At 33.8% G+C, this 20,352-nt stretch overlaps 1 protein-coding gene across 8 annotated transcripts in view; it reads right to left on the reverse strand.

Annotated features, from left to right (window-relative positions):
• The window catches only part of CEP170 (centrosomal protein 170), a 187,161-nt gene that overhangs the window by 21,287 nt on the left and 145,522 nt on the right, over positions 1 to 20,352 (reverse strand). For 5 of the 8 annotated variants that reach the window (XM_077168469.1, XM_077168471.1, XM_077168470.1 and 2 more), the window contains 3 exons: positions 15,032 to 15,209; positions 12,701 to 12,871; positions 10,887 to 10,975 (listed from right to left, as the gene is read on the reverse strand). In XM_077168469.1, coding sequence (XP_077024584.1) covers positions 10,887 to 10,975; positions 12,701 to 12,871; positions 15,032 to 15,209 — 438 coding nt within the window. The remainder of the gene's footprint in view (positions 1 to 10,886; positions 10,976 to 12,700; positions 12,872 to 15,031; positions 15,210 to 20,352) is intronic. The other 3 variants (XM_077168472.1, XM_077168467.1, XM_077168468.1) reach the window with 2 other exon arrangements.

Raw genomic sequence — 20,352 nt, forward strand, 5'->3', positions numbered from 1 at the left:
TTTTAAAAAGGGGAATTTAATAAGTTTCTAACTTACAGTTCTAAGGCCAAGAAAATGTCCCAATTAAAACAAGTCTATAGATATGTCCAATCAAAGGCATCCAGGGCAAGATACTTTGGTTCAAGAAGGCCAATGAAGTTCAGGGTTTCTCTCTCAAGTGAGAAGGCACATGGTGAATACAATCACGGCTTCTCCCTCAGCTGGAAGGTCACATGGCAAGCTCGGAGTCACCCGCTAGCTAGCTTTCTCCTTCTTCATCTCCAAAGGTGCTGGCTGGCAGACTCTCTGCTTTTTGTGGCTATGACATTCTGCTCTTTCAGAATCTCTTTCATTCTCCAAAATGTTTCATCTTTTATAGGACTCCAGACATTTATCAAGACCCACCCAAATCGGTGGAGACATGTTGTCACCTAATCCAGCTTAACAAACACTCTTGATTAAATCACATCTCCAGGGAGATGATCTGATTACGGTTTTAAACATACAGTATTGAATAGGGATTATTCTGCCTTTATGAAATGGGATTTTGATTAAAACTTGGCTTTTCTAGGGTCCTTTCAAACCAGCACACACATCATGATGCAGACAGATACAGCCCAGCTTAACAACCAAATGAAAACACCAGAGATACAGACTTTGGAACAACTAATCAAATATGTTCATATAACTCGACTAAATAAAATAAATGGGATGGCTAATGACATAAAGGAGATCAAGAAGACACTAAAGAGTATAAAGAGGAATTTGAAAGAATAAATAGAAAAATAGCAGATATCACAGAGATTATAGATGCTGTAGATCAAATAAAAAACATATTAGTGACATATAACAGCAGATTTGAAGAGGTAGAAGAAATGATAAACCAACTAGAGGACAGGACCAACTGATTTAAAAAACTCAAAACAGCAAACGGCAAAAAAGATGGAAAAAATTTGAATTGGATCTCAGGGAAATGATGGAGAAAACAAAGTGCACAAATGTAAGAATCACTGGTGTCCCAGGAGAAGAGCAGAGTAAAAGGGCTAGGAAGATTAGTTGATATAATGGGGGAAAATTTCCCAACCCTTATGTTCTAGTTTGCTAGCTGCCGGAATGCAACACACCAGGGATGGATCGGCTTTTAATAAAAGGGGATTTACTTATTAGTTCTTCAGAGGAAAGGCAGACAACTTTCCACTGAGGTTCTTTCTTATGTGGGAAGTCTCAGGGTGATCTCTGCTGGCCTTCTCTCCAGGCCTCTGGGTTCCAACAACTTTCCCTGTGGTGATTCCTTTCTGCATCTCCAAAGGCTTGGGCTGAGCTGCAAGTGCTGGGATGAGGTATGCCAAGCTGCTTGGCCTGTGCTATGTTGATCTCTCTCATTTAAACACCAGCCAATTAAATCAAACATCCTCCTAGCCGGCTGCAGGTGTTATCAGCAACAGATGAGGTTCACATACCATTGGCTCATGTCCACAGCAATAGATCTAGGCACCTTCACCTGGCCAAACTGACAACTGAATCTAACCACCACACATTATAAAGGACATAAATATGCAAGTCAAAGAAGCTCAATGAACTCCAAATAGAATAAATCCAAAGAGACCTTCCCCAAGACACATACTAAATGTTGAAGAGAAGCAGAAAATCCTGAAAGTGGCAAGAGGAAAACAATTTACTGCATACAAGTGTAATCACATAAGGCTGAGTTCAGACTACTCAACTGACCCTATGGAGGTTAGCAGGCAGTGGAATGATATATTTAAGATACTGAAAGAGAAAAATTTCCAGCCAAGAATTCCTTACCCAGACAAACTGTCCTTCAAAACTGAGGGAGAGATTAAAATTTTCACAGACAAACAAATCTGGACAGAATATGTTGACAAGAGACTGTCCCTACAAGAAATACTTGAGGGATTTCTGCCAACTGAAAAAAAAAAAAAGACAGGAGAGGGAGGTCTGGATGACAGCACAGAATTGAATAGTACCAGTAAGGATAAGCTAATGGATAAAAAGAGAAAGAGGGAAAAGAATATATGGATTTGAAAAATAAAATCCAAAAGATAAGATGGTGGATTCAAGAAATGCCTTTTCTGTAATAACTTTGAATGTTAATGGACTAAATTTACCAATTAAAAGATACAGATTGGCAGAACAGATTAAGAAATATAATCCAGCTAGATGGTGCTTACAAGAGACTCATTTTAGACACAAGGATACAAATAGATAGAAAGTGAAAGGATGGAAAAAGATGTTTCACCCAAGTTGTAACCAAAAGAAAGCAGGAGTAGCTATACTAATATTGGACAAAATAGACGTTAAAGACATCAGAAGAGACAAAGAAGGACACTATATATTAGTAAAAGGAACAAGTTACCAAGAAGAAATAACAATCATAAAATGTTTATGCTCCCAATTAAGGAGCTCCAAAATACATTAGACAGACATTGACAAAACTCAAGGGAGAGAGAGATGTTGCAACAATAGTAGTAGAATTCAATAATGCTTACAGACACACATGTAAAAATATTGGCTTAGGTACTGTTTTTGAATTCTTTGGGTGTATTTCCAGGAGTGGAATTACTAAGTCTTATGATAATTCTATGTTAAATTTATTGAAGAACCTCCAAAATATCTTCCACGTTTAAATTCCCACAGTTATATGCAAGGGATTCAGTCTGTCCAACATTCTCTCCAACACTTGCTATTTTCTGCCTTTATAAAAGGCATCCTAATGGGTGTAAAATATAATCACACTGTGTTATGTTTTTTATTTTTTATTTTTTTGAGAATTGTGGGATCACAGAAAATCATGTATAAAATACAGGATTCCCAAATACCCCTACATTTTTAAGAGTTCTCCAGGGAAACAGAAACAATAAGAGATGTCTGTACATATTTTGAGATTTTAATAAGAATGTTTTCATTCAACTGTTGGGGTGCACAAGTCCAAATTCCATAGGGCAGGCTGCAAACCAGGAATTTTGAAGAAGGTCCTCAATGAATTTCCACGCAGAAGCTGCCCAGCTGAAGTAGAGTTGGAAATTTTCTCCTTATACTGCTGAAATCATCACTTCTTCTTTTAAAGCTTTCAACTGATTGAATGAGACTTCTTTCAATGTTAAAGGCTATCTTCTTAGTTGGTTATAGATGTAATCAGCCATGGATCCAATCAACTTACAGATGATTTAAGCAGAAAAAAATGTCCTCACAGTAACAATAAGTACAGTGTTTGCTTGACCAAACAACTGGACATCAAAACATAGCTAAATCATGGTATTGAGAAAGCCTTCTTGACCAACAGGTGGAAGAGAGTAATGAGACAATATAAAGTTTCAGTGGCTGAGAGATTTCAGAGTCGACAGGTTATTCTTATAGATATCCCTTTTTAGTTCATGGTGTATTGTAGTGGCTAGAGGGAAGTTATCTGAAATTGTTGATTTGTATTCCAGTAGCCTTTATTCTTGAAGAAGATTGCATAAACATACAACTTTAACAATGTGTCTATGGAATTGTGAAAATCTTGTGTCTGATGCCCCTTTTATCTAGGGTATAGACAGATGAGTAAAAAGTATGGATAAAAAATAAATAAATAATAGGGGTATTAGGGGTAAAACAAATTGGGTGGATGAAAATACTAGTAGTCAATGAGAGAGGTAAGGGGTATGGGATGTATGAACTTTTTCTTTTTATTTCTTTTTCTTCAGTGATGTAAACATTCTAAAAAATGATCATGGTGATGAATACACAATTATGTGATGATATTATGAGCCACTGATTGTATACCATGTATGGAATGTATGTGTGTGAACATTTGTCAATAAAAATGTTAAAAAAAAAATGAACAGAGATACAAGGGCTGGAGAAAATGTGGCGAAAGAGATGTACCAAGTCACTGTTGGTAGGGAAGTAGAGTGGTGCAGCCCTTCTGGAGGTCAGTGTGGTGGTTCCACAGGAGGCTAGGGTGGGATTGCTGTACAATCCTGCAACCCTACAGTTAGGTGCATACTTGGAGGAACTGAAACTGGGAACATGAATGGACACCTGCACACTGGTGTCTATGGTGGCAGGGTTCAAAATTTACAATGGATGGAGGTGATCTTAGGGAGGGTATTTAGACTGAAGAATTAACAGGGAACTGTGTCATATACAAACAATGGACTACTGAGCAGTTGCAGGAAGGAATGAAGTCATGAGGTATGCAACTAGGTGAATGAAACTTGAGGACAGTAAGCTGAGTGAACTAAACCAGAAATGAAATGACAAATGTTATAATGCCTCACTAACATGGACTAACAAGAATGTGTAAACTCTGAGAATTGAATTTGAGAGCACAGGTTATCAGGTGAAGGACTACTATAAAGGTTCCTAGGTTATAAGATAAATGAGACAAATACATAGTTTCAGTGGCTGAGAGATATCCAAGAGTCATATCTATTCTGGAGTTGTAACTGTTATTTCTAAATTCTGAGATGCTGAGCTGTTTGTATATAAGCCAGTCATCACATGGAACTTTGGGCATTTGTGTGATACTTGAGACTCAGAGATAGAGTTCTACAGCTATGAAAGTCAGCATTACCCCTCACAGCAACAGTTAAAAACACTGAAAAAGTAATCAGACTTCAATTAAGAGATATGAATGATGCTGATATGGGTAGGACTATGGTAAATCAGACTAAAGATGACACTGACTGTATTTTAAAATGTCAACTCCTGTGTAAAAGCAAAGGAAGGAATGTGTATTTCATGCAAAATTTATATTTTTGGCAGCACACTATCTAGTTTAACTTATATGGTCAGCTTATTTGAACATAATAATTACATGGAACGTTGACTAGGGAGTGGTATCTTGTTGGTTTGAACATATTGGTGTGATGCCCTGATACATCCCTGAGTAATCTGGACAGAGGATGAAAAAGTATTTGCAAATCTTCTTGAGGGACTGGGGGAAAAGGTGGAAATATTAAACTTCCTCATCTGGGGAAGACCTGATATTCTAGCAAGCATTGGTCAGGTCCTTGACCTTGGGGCTTGCCCACAAGAAACTTATTTCTGAAAAGGCGAAGCTAAGCCTACTTATGATTATGTCTAAGAATCACCCCCAGCAAACCTCTTTTGTTGTTCAGATGTGGCCCCTCTTTCTAAGCCAACTCCACAGGTAAAATCACTGCTCTCCCTGCTACATGGGACATGACCCCCAGGGGAGTAAATCGCCCTGGAATATGGGATGTGACATCCAGGGCTGAGCCTGGCCCTGGCATCATGGTAGTGAGAAAGACGTCTTGACCAAAAGGGATAAGAAAAATGAGACAAATACATAGTTTCAGCAGATGAGAGGTTTCAGAGTTGAGAGGTTATTCTGAAGGTTATTCTTATGCAATATAAAGATACCCCCTTTCATGTTTTAGTGTTTTGGAGTAGCTAGGGGGAAATACCTGAAACTGTTGAACTGTAATCCAATAGCATTGATTTTTGAAGGTTGTTGAAAAACTAGAGCTTTTAAGGTGTGACTATAATTGTGAAAACCTTATGACTGCTGCTCCCTTTCCTTTATCCAGTGCTACAGAGTGGTAAGAAAACAAATGATAAAAAATAAATAGATTATAGGGGAGTATGTATGGGATGTTCTTTTTCTACTTTTACTCTTATTTTTTCTGGAGTAATGCAATTGTTCAAAAATCGATTGTGATGATGAATGCACAGCTATATGATTGTACTGTGAACCACTGATTGCAGTTTGGATGATTACATGGTTATGTGAATATATAATATAACAGTAAAATTGCCTTTAAAAAAAAACAAAAAAAAACAAAAGAAAAAAAGTGAATGGCTGGGTGGTGTGATGGTGGTTCAGTGGCAGAATTTCTGCCTGCCATGCCAGAGACCTGGGTTCAATTTTCAGTGCCTGCCCATGCAAAAAAATAAAAAATAGTGAATGGCCATTCTTGCTAGGAAAAATGAATTTAGAGAAAAATCAATTGGTGATAAAGTTTATCCTACTTAAGGAAGATGGCATTTTAAAACAAAGTGACTTCGAAGATAATTATAATCCAATGAGGTTTTTAAATTTAGTACATATCAGAATTACCCAAAGGGCTTGTTAAGACACAGATTGCTGTGACCCATCCCCAGAGTTTTGATCTGAGTTAGGGTTCAATAATTTGCATTTCTATTAGGTCCCATGGGATGCAGATATGGTTTGTTTGGGGACAACAGTTTTAGAACCATTTATTTAGTCAAACATTTTCATCCGACAAAAGAGAAAACAGTCCTAGATTAATTATGTGATTTGTTAAAATCGAAATAAATGCTTCTAAACACGCCAAAAAGAAGTACCCAATAAACACTGACTAAATAAATAAAAGTACAATGGTTAGAACACAGGCTTCCCCATTTGCAAGCAGGAGGTTTATTTCACTGTATGTTTCTCTTCTCACTAGTTCCAACCTAAATAGAGTATATCCCTTTCAGACTCAAGAGTTAAAATTACATATAACATAAATGCTTTATATATATATATTTCATTATTTTATGTAAGGAAATGTTTTACTTTTAGAAAGTTTAAATAAAATGTGATTTATTTGGGAAAATTTATCTGCTAAATTGAGAATATGGTCTAATGGAAAGAGTCAAAAGTTTGGGTAGAAAACCTGAAATGTGGTTCAAGGCTCATGACCATCATAGTGTAATTTAGAAAATGGAGAACAACAACTTCCACATTTTCTGGCTTCATGGGATTCTGAGACTCTCATGAGACTCAAATTAGATGATATGATCAGAAAATGTTTAGTAATTTACAAAGGACTATTCTTTTTTTAGTTCTCAGACACATACATGGTCACATGTGCAGCATAGTTCTTTTAAATAAAGCAAGATTATAATACAATGTGTCTCTGTGATTCTTCAGTAAATATTTACTATACCTTACTCTAAAGGAATACAACAATGAATAGGGCATAAAATTTAACATAAAATCAGCTAGCCAAAAATTACTGGTGTTCCTACGGCTTTCCTTTAGATCAGGTCACAATGATCAGAACTTACGTGTCCTTGTTCAAGGATCACTATACATCTTTCAGAATAACGTATAGTTTTTACGTGATCTTCAGATCCCATTATGAATTCAAAATAACAGGAAAGCTAAACTTCAGCAAGAACAGACATTAAATCCAAAGTTAATTCACCCAATAATTTAATTACTATGCTAAAATTTTTTTAAGAATCATTTGGTTTTAGGGGAAAAAATGTCTGAAGCTCATTTTCTAAGTCTTCCTCGTACTTAACTCTCTAGCACTGTCCTTTAACATGCGAACTGTGGGTTGCAAGCTGGTAGTCTACCACTGGAGGGCATGTCACAAACACAACTTGAAGGGGTTACTTTCATATGAAATACTATGAGAATGCTGCAAAATGGGTTCTTGTATAAAGAGCTTTTAATTGGGCTCAAAGAATGTATTCAATTTAAATACGCATGTCTTTAGACAGGCCAGACTCACATAACTGTTCATAACTCCTAGCACAAAGCTTAATGACCAGTCATCACCCTACCTTGGTGCTTTCCATGTAGAATTCTCAGGGTTTGTATCCCTCCAATTTGCTTATCAAAAATCATAGCTACCTCTGAAGATTATGTGAAAGTGATTCTTTGTGTTTACCTCTAACTGGGCACTGATTTATCATGTGCTATCTTATACAATAGTTAATTGTATAGGTGCCTTACCTTACCAACTAGATTATAAATGCTATAATAGTAGAGATGATGGTCTATTCTCTTATTATCTTCAATAAAGTCTGGCATAGTGCTTTACATACAGTAAATTCCAATGCTCAAACTGAAGGCAACTCAAATATATCAAACATTCTTATTAAGGCATTTTTACATATGTAATTTTCTTTTAGCATTCCAAATTCTGTCAAATTTCTGAGAGAAGTATAATGAATCAATGTGTTTTTGGTCTCAATTTTAATTAAATGTCAAAGCTATTAAAAATATTTTTCTTTGGAGGACACTAAGAATGTGTTCAATGCAATCTGCTTGAGAAAGATGCTCTGAGGTAAGGAATAGTCAACAGGAAGAGAATGGTACAAGGCAGGTATTCTATTAGCTTTCCACAGCTTTTTAAATAAAGTCCAAACTCCTTAACAAATTTTGCCTAACCTGATATATCCTTATCTCTCCAGTGTCACCTTTCACTATTCCATAGTCCCCTCACTTCACCTAGTTTTCAACTATATAATTCCTTTCCACAATCCTCAGGCCTTAAATTGCCTAATTTCTCTGAGACCCCTTCTCTGAATTTCTCCAGGTGCCCTTGCTATGGGCTCCCACAGTATCACATCTTTCCCTTCTTACATGCTTATTACACTGAATTATAATTACATATTTACTTGCCTATCTTCTGTACTTTTATGAGGGCGTCAAAATCATCCTTGACAAATAACTTACACTCGAAAATTATTCAATAAAGAATGAGTCTGAGATTATATTACCATATAAAATTATTTTTATTAAATGTTGATTTCATTTACTTATTACTTTACTTAATAATCATTCCATAATCCCCCAATTCTAGAATATAATTTTAGTAAAATTAAATTCAAAATTATAATACTTTTATATCACCATAAACTACAATGACCTTATTTGAGTGAAACCTGAAATCGGACCCCTGGAATTAACGGTAAATAGATGACTGGGCTCTACAGGCTTATTAATTCATGTGTAATTAATTAAGTTTAAGGTTTTTTTTCTTTTGAGCTCTTCCCCAGGGAATGGTGGACTGGATTGGTCTTTGAACACATACTGTGTAGTAAATCATTGGTGAATGAGTTGTTATGGTGAAGGGAGAGTTCTCTTACCTCTGAAAGAAGAGATCAGTAAACTTGGGAGTAATGTGGTCGTTAAGGGAACACATATCACCGAAAACATTATTGAATATATATATATGTAATTACTGTGTTTTTTTGTGAAATACTTGAAATTTTTACCATGCTAGTGTACTAAAATAATTCAAACTTTTAAAAATAAAATTGAGAAAAAAAGACATGGCAGCGCAGATTACATTATTCTTTCTAACACAGTGATTTTTAGACTAATATTCTTCTAGAAGGCATAAAGTGATAGAAGTTGCAGCATTTTTTTGGTGGGGGGGGGTAGGGAATGGGGTTCATGGACTGGGAATCAAACCTGGGTCTCCTGCACAGAAGGTGAGCATTCTACCACTGAACCATCTCTAGCACATTTTTTTTTCTTTTGGCATGGGCAGGCACCCAGCATATTCTTAAAAGAATGTAAAGATACAGGTTCAAGGTATAAAAGAAGGCTCAAGCCATCACTTAACTTGAAAAGTAAACTTTAGCTCTTAGGTCATCCTTCTAAATTTGACTGCAAGAATAAGAAAACTGCTTCTGTAGTGGCATAAAACGTATTTTTTAAATGGTTGGTCTTATACGTAATTAAAAAAAACACTTGAAATAGTATTGAAAGCAACTTATGTTAATGACTTTTCTTTTAGCCTTACAATTTAATAAAAGTAACGTTAGATGTGTTTTTATCATGACTACTGGTATTTGCATCAAACACTGATGAAATGCATTATTTCAACATATAAACAACATAAAATTATACTAGCATGGAATATTATAATTCACAAAGCATGTTCAGACATGGTTTCATTATATTTAAAAATTTTAATTATAAGAATTAGAAATAAGTTATGGTATCAATGAATTTCTGAAATATTTTTACATAAAGTATGTAAAGCTATGCTTTGAAATTAATTAATTTAAAATTAGTTATTAATTATTATAAAGAGGTAAAAGAGCACTTGATAGAGATTTACTTGGGGGCTAACTTTTGCAAGGTAAATGTATTCTATTTCCAAAGATGGAAATTTAATTTTGAGAAAAATAAACAAAAAGCAGAGCGACAGTATTACAGTTTAAATATATATATAAGCTGGATACATGTACATGAATGAAAAACAATTTTATCTTCTTTTCCTGTCAAGAACCCTACGACATAAACACTGAAAATATACTGATTCATGCATAAGATGATGGAATTGGGGTTCAGAGACAACAGATAGCTTGTTCAACGTCACAGAGTAAGTAACACCTTCTTAAGACCCTCAACTCTTCTGCCCATTAAGCTAGCCTTCTCTCTAACCTTTCTTCAGATTCTCTTTCCCCCACCTCCCTTTACAATGCAAAAGCTCATTAATACAGTCCTTACTTTCTTCAGCCACCTTTTCAATGACTCTTTTATAGCAGTAGTAAAGCTAAAAAGAAACAAAGTTTATTCTGTCATCTGGAAATATTTATGAAGTTCACACTTCATGGCAGGGTACTGAGGAATTAAAAAGCTGAATAAAACATAGTCCCCATCCAACAAGAAATTGGGCTATAAAGGGATCAGATATTGAAAAAATTATTGTAATTAAATATAAATAAATAACAATGGCAGTAAAAAACATGGGGGCTGTTACATAAACTTTCTGAATTTCACCAGTGTTCACATAGTGCCTCAATTACCAATGAGGAAGATAAAACGAGAGTCAAGTTTGAGGTCCTACAAAAGAAGCTCTAAAAGTCTATTGATTTACAATATTTACTATTATTTTGTGGAAGAGCAAAAAATGTTTCAGGTTATTAATACAATTAATCCAATGATTATAGCTGTCAATTTCAGTTATGATGCAGCTGATTATCTATGACATTTTTCCCTTCACACTATCTTAACAGTTATCAGTTACATGCAAAAGTAAGGAATATGGCAGTAGCAGCAATAAGATTCAGTTCCACTGACTTAACTAGCTCCTAACAGCTGTGGTAACAGTCTTGAAGAAAAAGTAGAACAAGGGCTTTTCAATATTTTAAGCAAGGATGTTTTAATAATAGAACAGTACCTGATCTTTCCAGCTGTTTTATCTATAGATTGTCTTATCTTCCTAGAGAATTGAAAGACGGATGACAGCAGTAGATTATCTCCCATGACCTGAAACATCCAAAGAAAAAAAGACATTACAATAGTACCACAAGAACACTAGTTGTTCAACACTTCTTTCAATAAGAACACTATATTGAAAGGCATTTAGTATCTATTCTCATTTTAATGAACGACCACTGAAGAATATAATCACAGTAATGTTTAACTAATTTGAGAGAGAGAAATAATACTAACCTTGTTAAATAACTTGACAAGTTTGCATATTATTTTGATCATGACACTTAAAAAAATCCATTCTATTCTATGTCCAATTACTATCCCTGCCATAATTACTTCAAATTCAAGTCACCTCAAAAAAGATATAAAAAGTTTAGACTACTAAATGTATTATTCAGTCTTTCACCAAATGATATGAATATAGAAACCAAGAAGAATGTTACCCTTGCTCTCCAAGAAGTTAAAAAAATTTTCCTCACAATAAGTTTTTAGATAATGGGGGGTGATACTTTCGCAGTTTGAGATTCATCAGTTAAACCAGGGGTCAGCAAACTTCTGCAGAGTCAGACAGTAAAGTGTTAGGCTTTGAGGGCCATATAGTCTGTGTCATCACTACTCATTACTCTTGTTAGAGCATGAAAGCAGACACAGATGACACGCAAATGAATGGACATGGCTGTATTCTAATAAAACTTTATATACAAAAACAGAAAACAGATTGGATTTAGCTTGAGGGTTATAATTTGCCAAGCCTGGGCTAAACCAGGAAAGGCACGGCTGGTGCAATATGCTAGAAAAAAGCAATGAATTTGGGACTAGATGTGGGCTTTAAAATCATCTCCTTATTTTGTTAGAACTGTATCCAGTCTCTGTAATAAAATCCAGAAAATAAGATATGGCTCTGGATAGCAAGAAGTTTTAAAGACCACTGCAAGAGATACTACATTATCTAGGAAATGCTATCAAATATTTTATAAGGAAGCATTTTGTGACTCAGTGCAGTAAGAGTTCCAATGAAAGGGATTTCAGTGAAGTATGTCATAAACAAGGAAGTCATAGAAAAACTGAAACTTGAGAATGACAAGAATTTGAATTTAGTGGAGGATAAATGGTAATTTCAGACGTTAAATGCAACATAAACAAAGGCAATGAGAGGATAAATATGCATAATGGTATTTTATGGGCCTTGAGAAAAAACAAGCTTAAAAGGGTGGAAAGAGTGAGAAAGGGCAGGACAGCCCAAGAGAAGATTAAAATACAGAATAGGATAGAGCTCTTTTTCCCACACCCAAAAGCACCACAAAGTATGAAAAATATTAAATAAATTTCTGATATTAATCTTGAGATATATCTCCAGCCTTAATGACAAATTCCCTGAAAATTGTTCATTCTTTTAATTTAGTATGTATGATTCTATTACTCAATAAGCAATTAAGTAGCAGGTAAGGGAGAAGATTCTGAGGGCAGACTCCCAGACTTCCTTGTTTCAATAACTGGTTCCAACACTTACTACCTATCTCATGCCTTGAGCAAGTTGCTTTACCTTTCTGGGCCCTACTTTCCTCATTTGTATAAGGTAGACAATAACGGCACCTATCTCATAGTGTTCTGTTTTTACCAATCTCTACAAAGCTTGAATACCTGTTGATAGTTTTCCCTCTTCCAGTGAGAAATCAGGTGAATATTTATTAAAAAATAAACATGTCACTTTTTCCTAATTAGTAGTCTTTTTCTGAGTAAATATTCCAGTTGACATGTATATTATGGTTTACTTACTTCATCCCTGCTCCATGTTCTCCGCCTTGTAATTGTTAAGTGATCAGGAGTCTCCGTTGATTGAGGTCTTGAATCATTAGAACGACAGCTGTTTCCTTCTGGAGGTTTAGAATGAACTAATGGAGGGATCTTTCGGAAATTGAGGCTTTCATCAAAAACACGATCAACCAACTAATAGGATAAAAGCAAACCCTTATGAGAACACAGAACTGGGGAAAAGTACAGATATTGGCATTATAAGTTTTATGATTAGACAGAACTTATTCCATACTCAAGTAGTAAAAGAAGCATATCTTCAATAAACCAATTACTCTTTCTTTTTATAAGCATTTCAAAGATATTTGCTTTAGAAACAGATGTTCATCTATATAGATTTTTAAAACCCAAAATATATACCTATGTTAAATTCAATTCTTCTATGGATAGATTTCCCCCACACTGGAAAACAAATTGTAAATTTTTAAAGTTGTGTCATACAGATGGACAATGATTTCATTTTAATTACATTGCCTTACCAGTATAAAATAATAAAATGTTTTTCTTTTAGTTTTCTATCTTGTTTTATTTTCTCAAATAAAACAAATTCAAGTGCCAATTTTTTTCACAAGATACATAAATTTCAAGTTCCAATTAACTTTTACAAAGGCAAAAAATTTGAATCCACAAAATTAGTATTTCAGTCTTAGATAAAATTTTAACAAGGCTGAAGAAATTATATATTTTAGTAAAAACGATATATTGCCATCTACAGTGCAAATTATATACATACACTCCAAAGTAACACGGGTTTACTGAAGAGGGAATAAACTCTAGAACAATATTCTGAAATCAAACAAAAATAAAAAATGGAAGTCTACTGAATGACATGTTAGAATAATCTTACTGGACAGAGTGAATGTATAATCATGTTAGGCAAAATTCTGTTAAGACAGCTAAGCAAATAATACCATCATTTTAAATGTACCAGAAGAATTGTGTATGTCTTGCCACCAAGATTTTATCTTTCCCAATAAGGATGATAATTTTATAGACATTTATAGTTGATCAATGTGGTAACAAAACTACACAAAGAAACTGACAAAACATGTTACTAATTAATATAACACATGAAAGAAAAAAAAACACTTAAAAAAAGTGACTATTAAAGAACTAGATTAAAATAGGAATGTGACAAAAAGCAACCAAAGAAAATATCAGCACAATTTACAGGAATTAAATTTGTCAAAAAGGCTAGTAATTTCTGGCTACTATCTAAAACAATTATTTTACAAAATTAAGGAAGCGAAACCGTCTATATTAGAGGCTGGCAAAGTTTTTCAATCAAGGGCCACATAGTAGTTAAGGTTTTCTGGCCATGTAGTCCCTTTTAACTACTCAATTCTGTCACTAGCACAAAAGCAGCTACAGAGATAGTAAGTGTGGCTGTCTTCTCATAAAACTTGATTAATGGAAGCTGCAATTTGAATTTCACATAATTTTCATGTCATGAAATATTACTCTCTTGATATTTTTTCAACCATTTAATAATGTAAAAATCATTCTTAGCTTTGGAGTTATACAAAAACAAAAGGCAAGCTGCAGTCTCCTGATCCGTAAACTACAGGAATTCATTTTTTCACAGGTCAATCCTTTGCTTTCATTTCTGCCCCTCATCAAGATAGTCAGGATGACCAGAGTGTAATATTTAGTTTATATTATATGGTAAAGATACCTTCTGAAGCAATGGTATACAAATGGTGCCCACAGGAGCTGAGCAAAAGGAGGTACTGGCTGTGGATGGGCAATAGTCTATATATGCTAACTTAAGTTCTAGTTTTCAAAAGAATATCTTAAAACTGAATTTATACGCATTTATGCATATATAAATATTTCAATTCAAAGTATCCTTGTTTATATATTTGTGTGTATGTATATACTTCATCGACAAAATTAAAAGTAGTAAAAACTGTAGAATTTTTCTTTCTTTGCTATTAGAAATATTTCTTAGTTAACTAGATATGAAAATACCTTTTAAACTGTCGCATTTTCATAGTCAAACTTTATACAATAATTTAGAAATTTTGCTTGCTTTTTCAGATAACATTTATATTCGTATTTTAAATGAAGCTATGGACCAGTAATGAGTAGTGCTTACTTCTAAATAATTTTACAGCTTCATGTTAATAGTAGACCAAATGTTAGCCTTTACTAGTTTTGTTACAAAAATGTAAAAATAAAATTGGTAAAGAAAAGTTGGAAAATGCAGAGCTTCATGCAAACAGGGAGTGTTGACATAACTAAAATAAACTAAGCAAAAAGCTAAAAGCAAAAGAAATAAAGAAAAGAAAGAACCTTATGCATTTCTCCATGAAGATCTCCTACCTCTTCTCTAGTGTCTATGGCAGAGCCAGGGGTGGTGGCAGCAGTGCTTACTGTGGTACTAGGGGCAGTGCCTGATGAAGTCACTGAATCTATCTCTCCTGCTACATCGTTGATTTCCCGAGCAATGAGAGCAAGATCTTGGCTGATCCTGGTAATAATTTTAGAAAAGAAGTTTAATCCCTTTCAAATAAAATCTTTAGAAACAATCATTTATGATAAAATCAGTTACATATGTTGAATATCAAAAATTAAAGAAGATCTGTACTCTAATCTTAAAATTCTTTGGAAATGTTATTAACTATTTTGATACTCAAAGTCTTAAACATTATTTTCACAAAGTAATAGTAATAAAAACTAAATTCCAAGTAATCTTCAAGGTATCATCTTGAAAAATACTTTTAAAATACCCTAAAGTAGTTACATGTCTTTTAAAATAGACATTAACAGTGCTAAATACTAGAATTTTTTATCACAGGTGTTCGTAAACTTAGGGGTGGTAGACAGAATTCAAGGCGTCCATGAACTTGGATGAGGGAAAAAAAAAACCTTATAAATTTATTTTCACTAATCTCTAATAGAAGTTCAGCATTTCTTTGAATTATCAATGGGGACAACAACCCATAGTGTGCAACTAATACTGATGATTTCTGTCACCAACAGAAATCACATTATAGTTGCTACAGGTATCTCAAAACATAATTCATGCTCAACATTACTTTAAGATTATTTTAGTCATATTGACAGCAATAATGTTTTATTTAATATAATATCACATATTACTAAATCACTTAAAATATTTTGATAATTATATTTCAATATAATTGGATTCCTTTATAATAATAAATATATTATGCTTATGCATTTAGAAACCTTATTCTAAGAAGCACTCCACAAGCTTCACCAGAGTATCAAAGGGATCTATGGTACCAAGAAAGTTAAGAACTCTGCCATGGCACTTTATGCTATGTAAAGCTCTTTATCAGCATATGCGTCATTTGAGGTTCACAAAGTAGGACTTATCTTACTGACTTTATGAATGATACACATTCTCAGAGAAGCTGAGTGACTTGCTCATAATCACAGAACTTAAAACTGGCTAAGGCAGGACCACATCCCAGGTTTGGAGCTCATTTCCATAAGTCATAAAGATGGAGGAACTAAATAATTATCAGTGATAATCAAAGGAGAAAATATAAAATTTCCTTTACTATTAGTTTTTTTTTAAGAGGGAAAAACATAAAAAAACTACCACTCATATTCTTCCTTTTCTCAAAAAAGTTACTTCAATTTAGTGAGACTTGAAAGCTTTCCATACTATGCATCCACTGCACATGAATTCAATTTGGCTGTTCCCTTATGGAAGATTTTGGAATAACTTCCAAATATTTTGGAATATACTTAAAGTACATGTAAAGAGTTTCTGCAACTTTAAAATCCAAGGTAGTTCAATGTAACATTCTTTTTTAACATGCAAAATGTGAGTTTGGAAGACTTTCAAGGAATGTAATAATTGCATAAAACCTTAATTACAGATTTTAAAAGAAAAGCTAATTGAAGCTTAAGGCACCACATGACCAATATATGGTCAATTAATATAAAAAGTTTATTAAAGAAAATGGAGACGGTTAATTCATCTTTTATTTCCTGATACAAAAAGGTAGGAAGAAAACCACCTAATATTTACTGAGCCTTTACTGTGTGCTAGGCACCATGTCAGGTCTTAAGGACTACAATGGTGAAGAAGGTAGACAGGGTTCCTGCCCTCATGGAGTACATAATAAATATAATGAGCACTATTATAAAGAAGTTTTATGCTTATTATTTCATCTAATTCTCACAACCACATCGTAAGATGAGGAAAATTAAGAGAGGTTATATGACCACTATATTGGCAAAGGTTACAAACAGTAAGTAGTATAACTCGGTCTTTTTATTATGACATGCTATATCTCACATTATCATTACAAATATACATTTTAGAAAAGCAGTTAATTGTTGCTATCATTCTTTTGAGAAGGGGCTTAAAGGGTTCCGATAGAAAATATACTCAATTCTTACAATTTCCTGAAATAAATGAACTAAGAAGAGAAACAGAATTGCCAAGCTTAATGAGATAAAAAGTAGATAAGCATTGGCTTATTCAAAAATCTATTTTTCCTTTAAAGCTTCTATGTAGACATTTTGCACAATGAAACTTTTGATATTTACGTCATGTGAATTAATCAGAAAAAACAGGAAATGGAAATATCAGTAACATGCTATGCACTAAAAATTGTACTAAATGAACATCTCAGTGTGTATACAACATACATTGTTCTGCCACTGAACACTCAAAAAAGCCTTTTACTTTACAAGGCTGTTGTTTATTCCCCAGCTGTTTCTTTATATGGCCATTCCTATCTTTAAGATGACTCTATAATATAAACTATTAAATTAATTTGAATCCACATTGCTTAAAACTCTCAGTACCTACTAAAAACAGTATTAGGAATCCTAAAAGGTAAATACAGTTAAGAAAAAAACAAACCCAAGTTAAGAATATCTCCCAGATATCTTATGAAACTTACAATTGGAGGTGGTTTTATGGACCTTAAACCTAAAGCAAGAGCACTGAAGAAATAAATAAATAAATGGGAGCTCCTCAAAATTAAACACTTTTGTGCATCAAAGAACTTCGTCAAGAAAGTAGAAAGACAGCCTACACAATGGGAGATAATATTTGGAAACGACATATCAGATAAAGGTCTAGTATCCAGAATTTATAAAGAGATTGTTCAACTCAACAACAAAAAGACAGCCAACCCAATTACAAAATGGGAAAAAGACTTGAGCAGACACCTCTCAGAAGAGGAAATACAAATGGCCAAAAGGCACATGAAGAGATGCTCAATGTCCCTGGCCATTAGAGAAATGCAAATCAAAACCACAATGAGATATCATCTCACACCCACCAGAATGACCATTATCAACAAAACAAAAAATGACAAGTGCTGGAGAGGATGCGGAGAAAGAGGCACACTTATCCACTGTTGGTGGGAATGTCAAATGGTGCAACCACTGTGGAAGGCAGTTTGGCGGTTCCTCAAAAAACTGAATATAGAATTGCCATACGACCCAGCAATACCATTGCTAGGTATCTACTCAAAGGACTTAAGGGCAAAGACACAAACGGACATTTGCACACCAATGTTTATAGCAGCGTTATTTACAATTGCAAGGAGATGGAAACAGCCAAAATGTCCATCAACAGACGAGTAGCTAAACAAACTGTGGTATATACATACGATGGAATATTATGCAGCTTTAAGACAGAATAAACTTACGAAGCATGTAATAACATGGATGGACCTAGAGAACATTATGCTGAGTGAGACTAGCCAAAAACTAAAGGACAAATATTGTATGGTCCCACTGATGTGAACCGACATTAGAGAACAAACTTGGAATATGTTATTGGTAACAGAGACCATCAGGAGTTAGAAACAGGGTAAGATAATGGGTAATTGGAGCTGAAGGGATACAGACCGTGCAACAGGACTAGATACAAAAACTCAAAAATGGACAGCACAATACTACCTAATTGTAATGTAATTATGTTAAAACACTGAATGAAGTTGCATCTGAGCTATAGTTTTTTTGCTTGTTTGTTTGTTTTTTATATATATTTTTTGTATTTTTTATTTTTATTTTTTTCTCTATATTATCATTTTATTTCTTTTTCTGTTGTCTTGCTATTTCTTTTCCTAAATCGATGCAAATGTACTAAGAAATGATGATCATACATCTATGTGATGATATTAAGAATTACTGGCTGCATATGTAGAATGGAATGATTTCTAAATGTTGTGTTAATTTTTTTTAATTAATAATAAAAAAATAAATAAAATACAGACAAAAAAAAAGAATATCTCCCATAGAGAAATATCAGATTTATGATTCTATACAGAGCATGGGTCTATTGATAAGGCTATTAAAATAAATCTAACCTTTCAAGCTAATTTCACAATGCTTCTAGATTACACTTATCAGAATATTTTATAACAATTGAAATGGAATTATATAATCTTTCAGCTTAACTTCTGGGTTAAATATATTTTATTTGGTCATCTGTAAAGGTGATATTGCTTTGCTTACAGTAACATTCATAAAACCAATAATAATCTATAAAATTCCTTTGGGGAAATTTATACCTATGTTATAATAAGTAAAATTGTTTCTCACATTCTATTTAGTTTGTGATTCACAGCTATTTGAAAATAGTCTCATGTTAAGCCAATTTATCACTACTCTGTGTGACTATGAAATATTAACTTTCCTTCCGACTTTCTATTCCTTCCTTCCTCCTCTCCCCCACCTCTACTTTTCTTCCTTAAAAATGAAACAAAACAAAACAAAACTTCTTTGGATTTGAGGTTTATGGGTGAAAAATAGACCTTAACAATTTCTTTTAGAGATAATAAAAGCACACAATCACAAAATAGAACTTGGTGAAAAACATAATGGTTAGCCCTTATGTGCTTTTCCCTTTGCATTATAACTCTTTTCTGTTTTGGGGAAAGGGAATGAGTTTGACCTAGAAGACTAGGTTCTAATTTGGTGTAAGGAGAGCTTGAAAAAGGAGGCCTCCTCAGAGGAGGCAGATACACATCCTAGTTCCCTCAGATACCACTTAAGCTTCTGCAGTTGGACATATTCTCCATGGAAAGGGGAAAAATGATGGGACAAAAGCAAGGCCTGTGTCCAGAAGAACAAAAAACATGTTAAGATAAACTCACTACAGGCATTCTGTGACACTCATAATGATGCAGGGGCCCCAAAGCACACATATGCCCTTCCTCTAACTAGAACAGTTGTTTTAAAATGCCTCAAGAATTATTCTAATAAAGATGCTGTTATATATGCTAAAACAAAAATGCTTTAAGCAGCAAAATGAACCTATAGAGGGCATGTTCTCCAAGAATAAAAGCAATTACAAATGAATAGTCATTAAGACCAAAAAATCCTAAACATTAATGAGTGAGAAAAAATACAATTCACAAAGGTCAACAGAGTAAAGAAAAGAACATAAACACCAATAAACTATGGTAAACATTTTTTTAAGCATCTATGAATTATTATATAAAAGTTCTTTAATAATGTGACCAAGTATAAAACGAAACTTAGTCTTAATTCTCCTTGGAGAACATTAGCAGCACATCTCCAACAAGTAAGCTACTATCTCTTTGAAAGTTAAAAGGACAGTAATCATTAATTGTGATGATTTGAAGCTGCTAGTACCCCAGAAAAGGCCA

This window comes from Tamandua tetradactyla, chromosome 7 (genome assembly GCF_023851605.1).
Source record: "Tamandua tetradactyla isolate mTamTet1 chromosome 7, mTamTet1.pri, whole genome shotgun sequence".
NCBI lineage: Eukaryota > Metazoa > Chordata > Mammalia > Pilosa > Myrmecophagidae > Tamandua > Tamandua tetradactyla.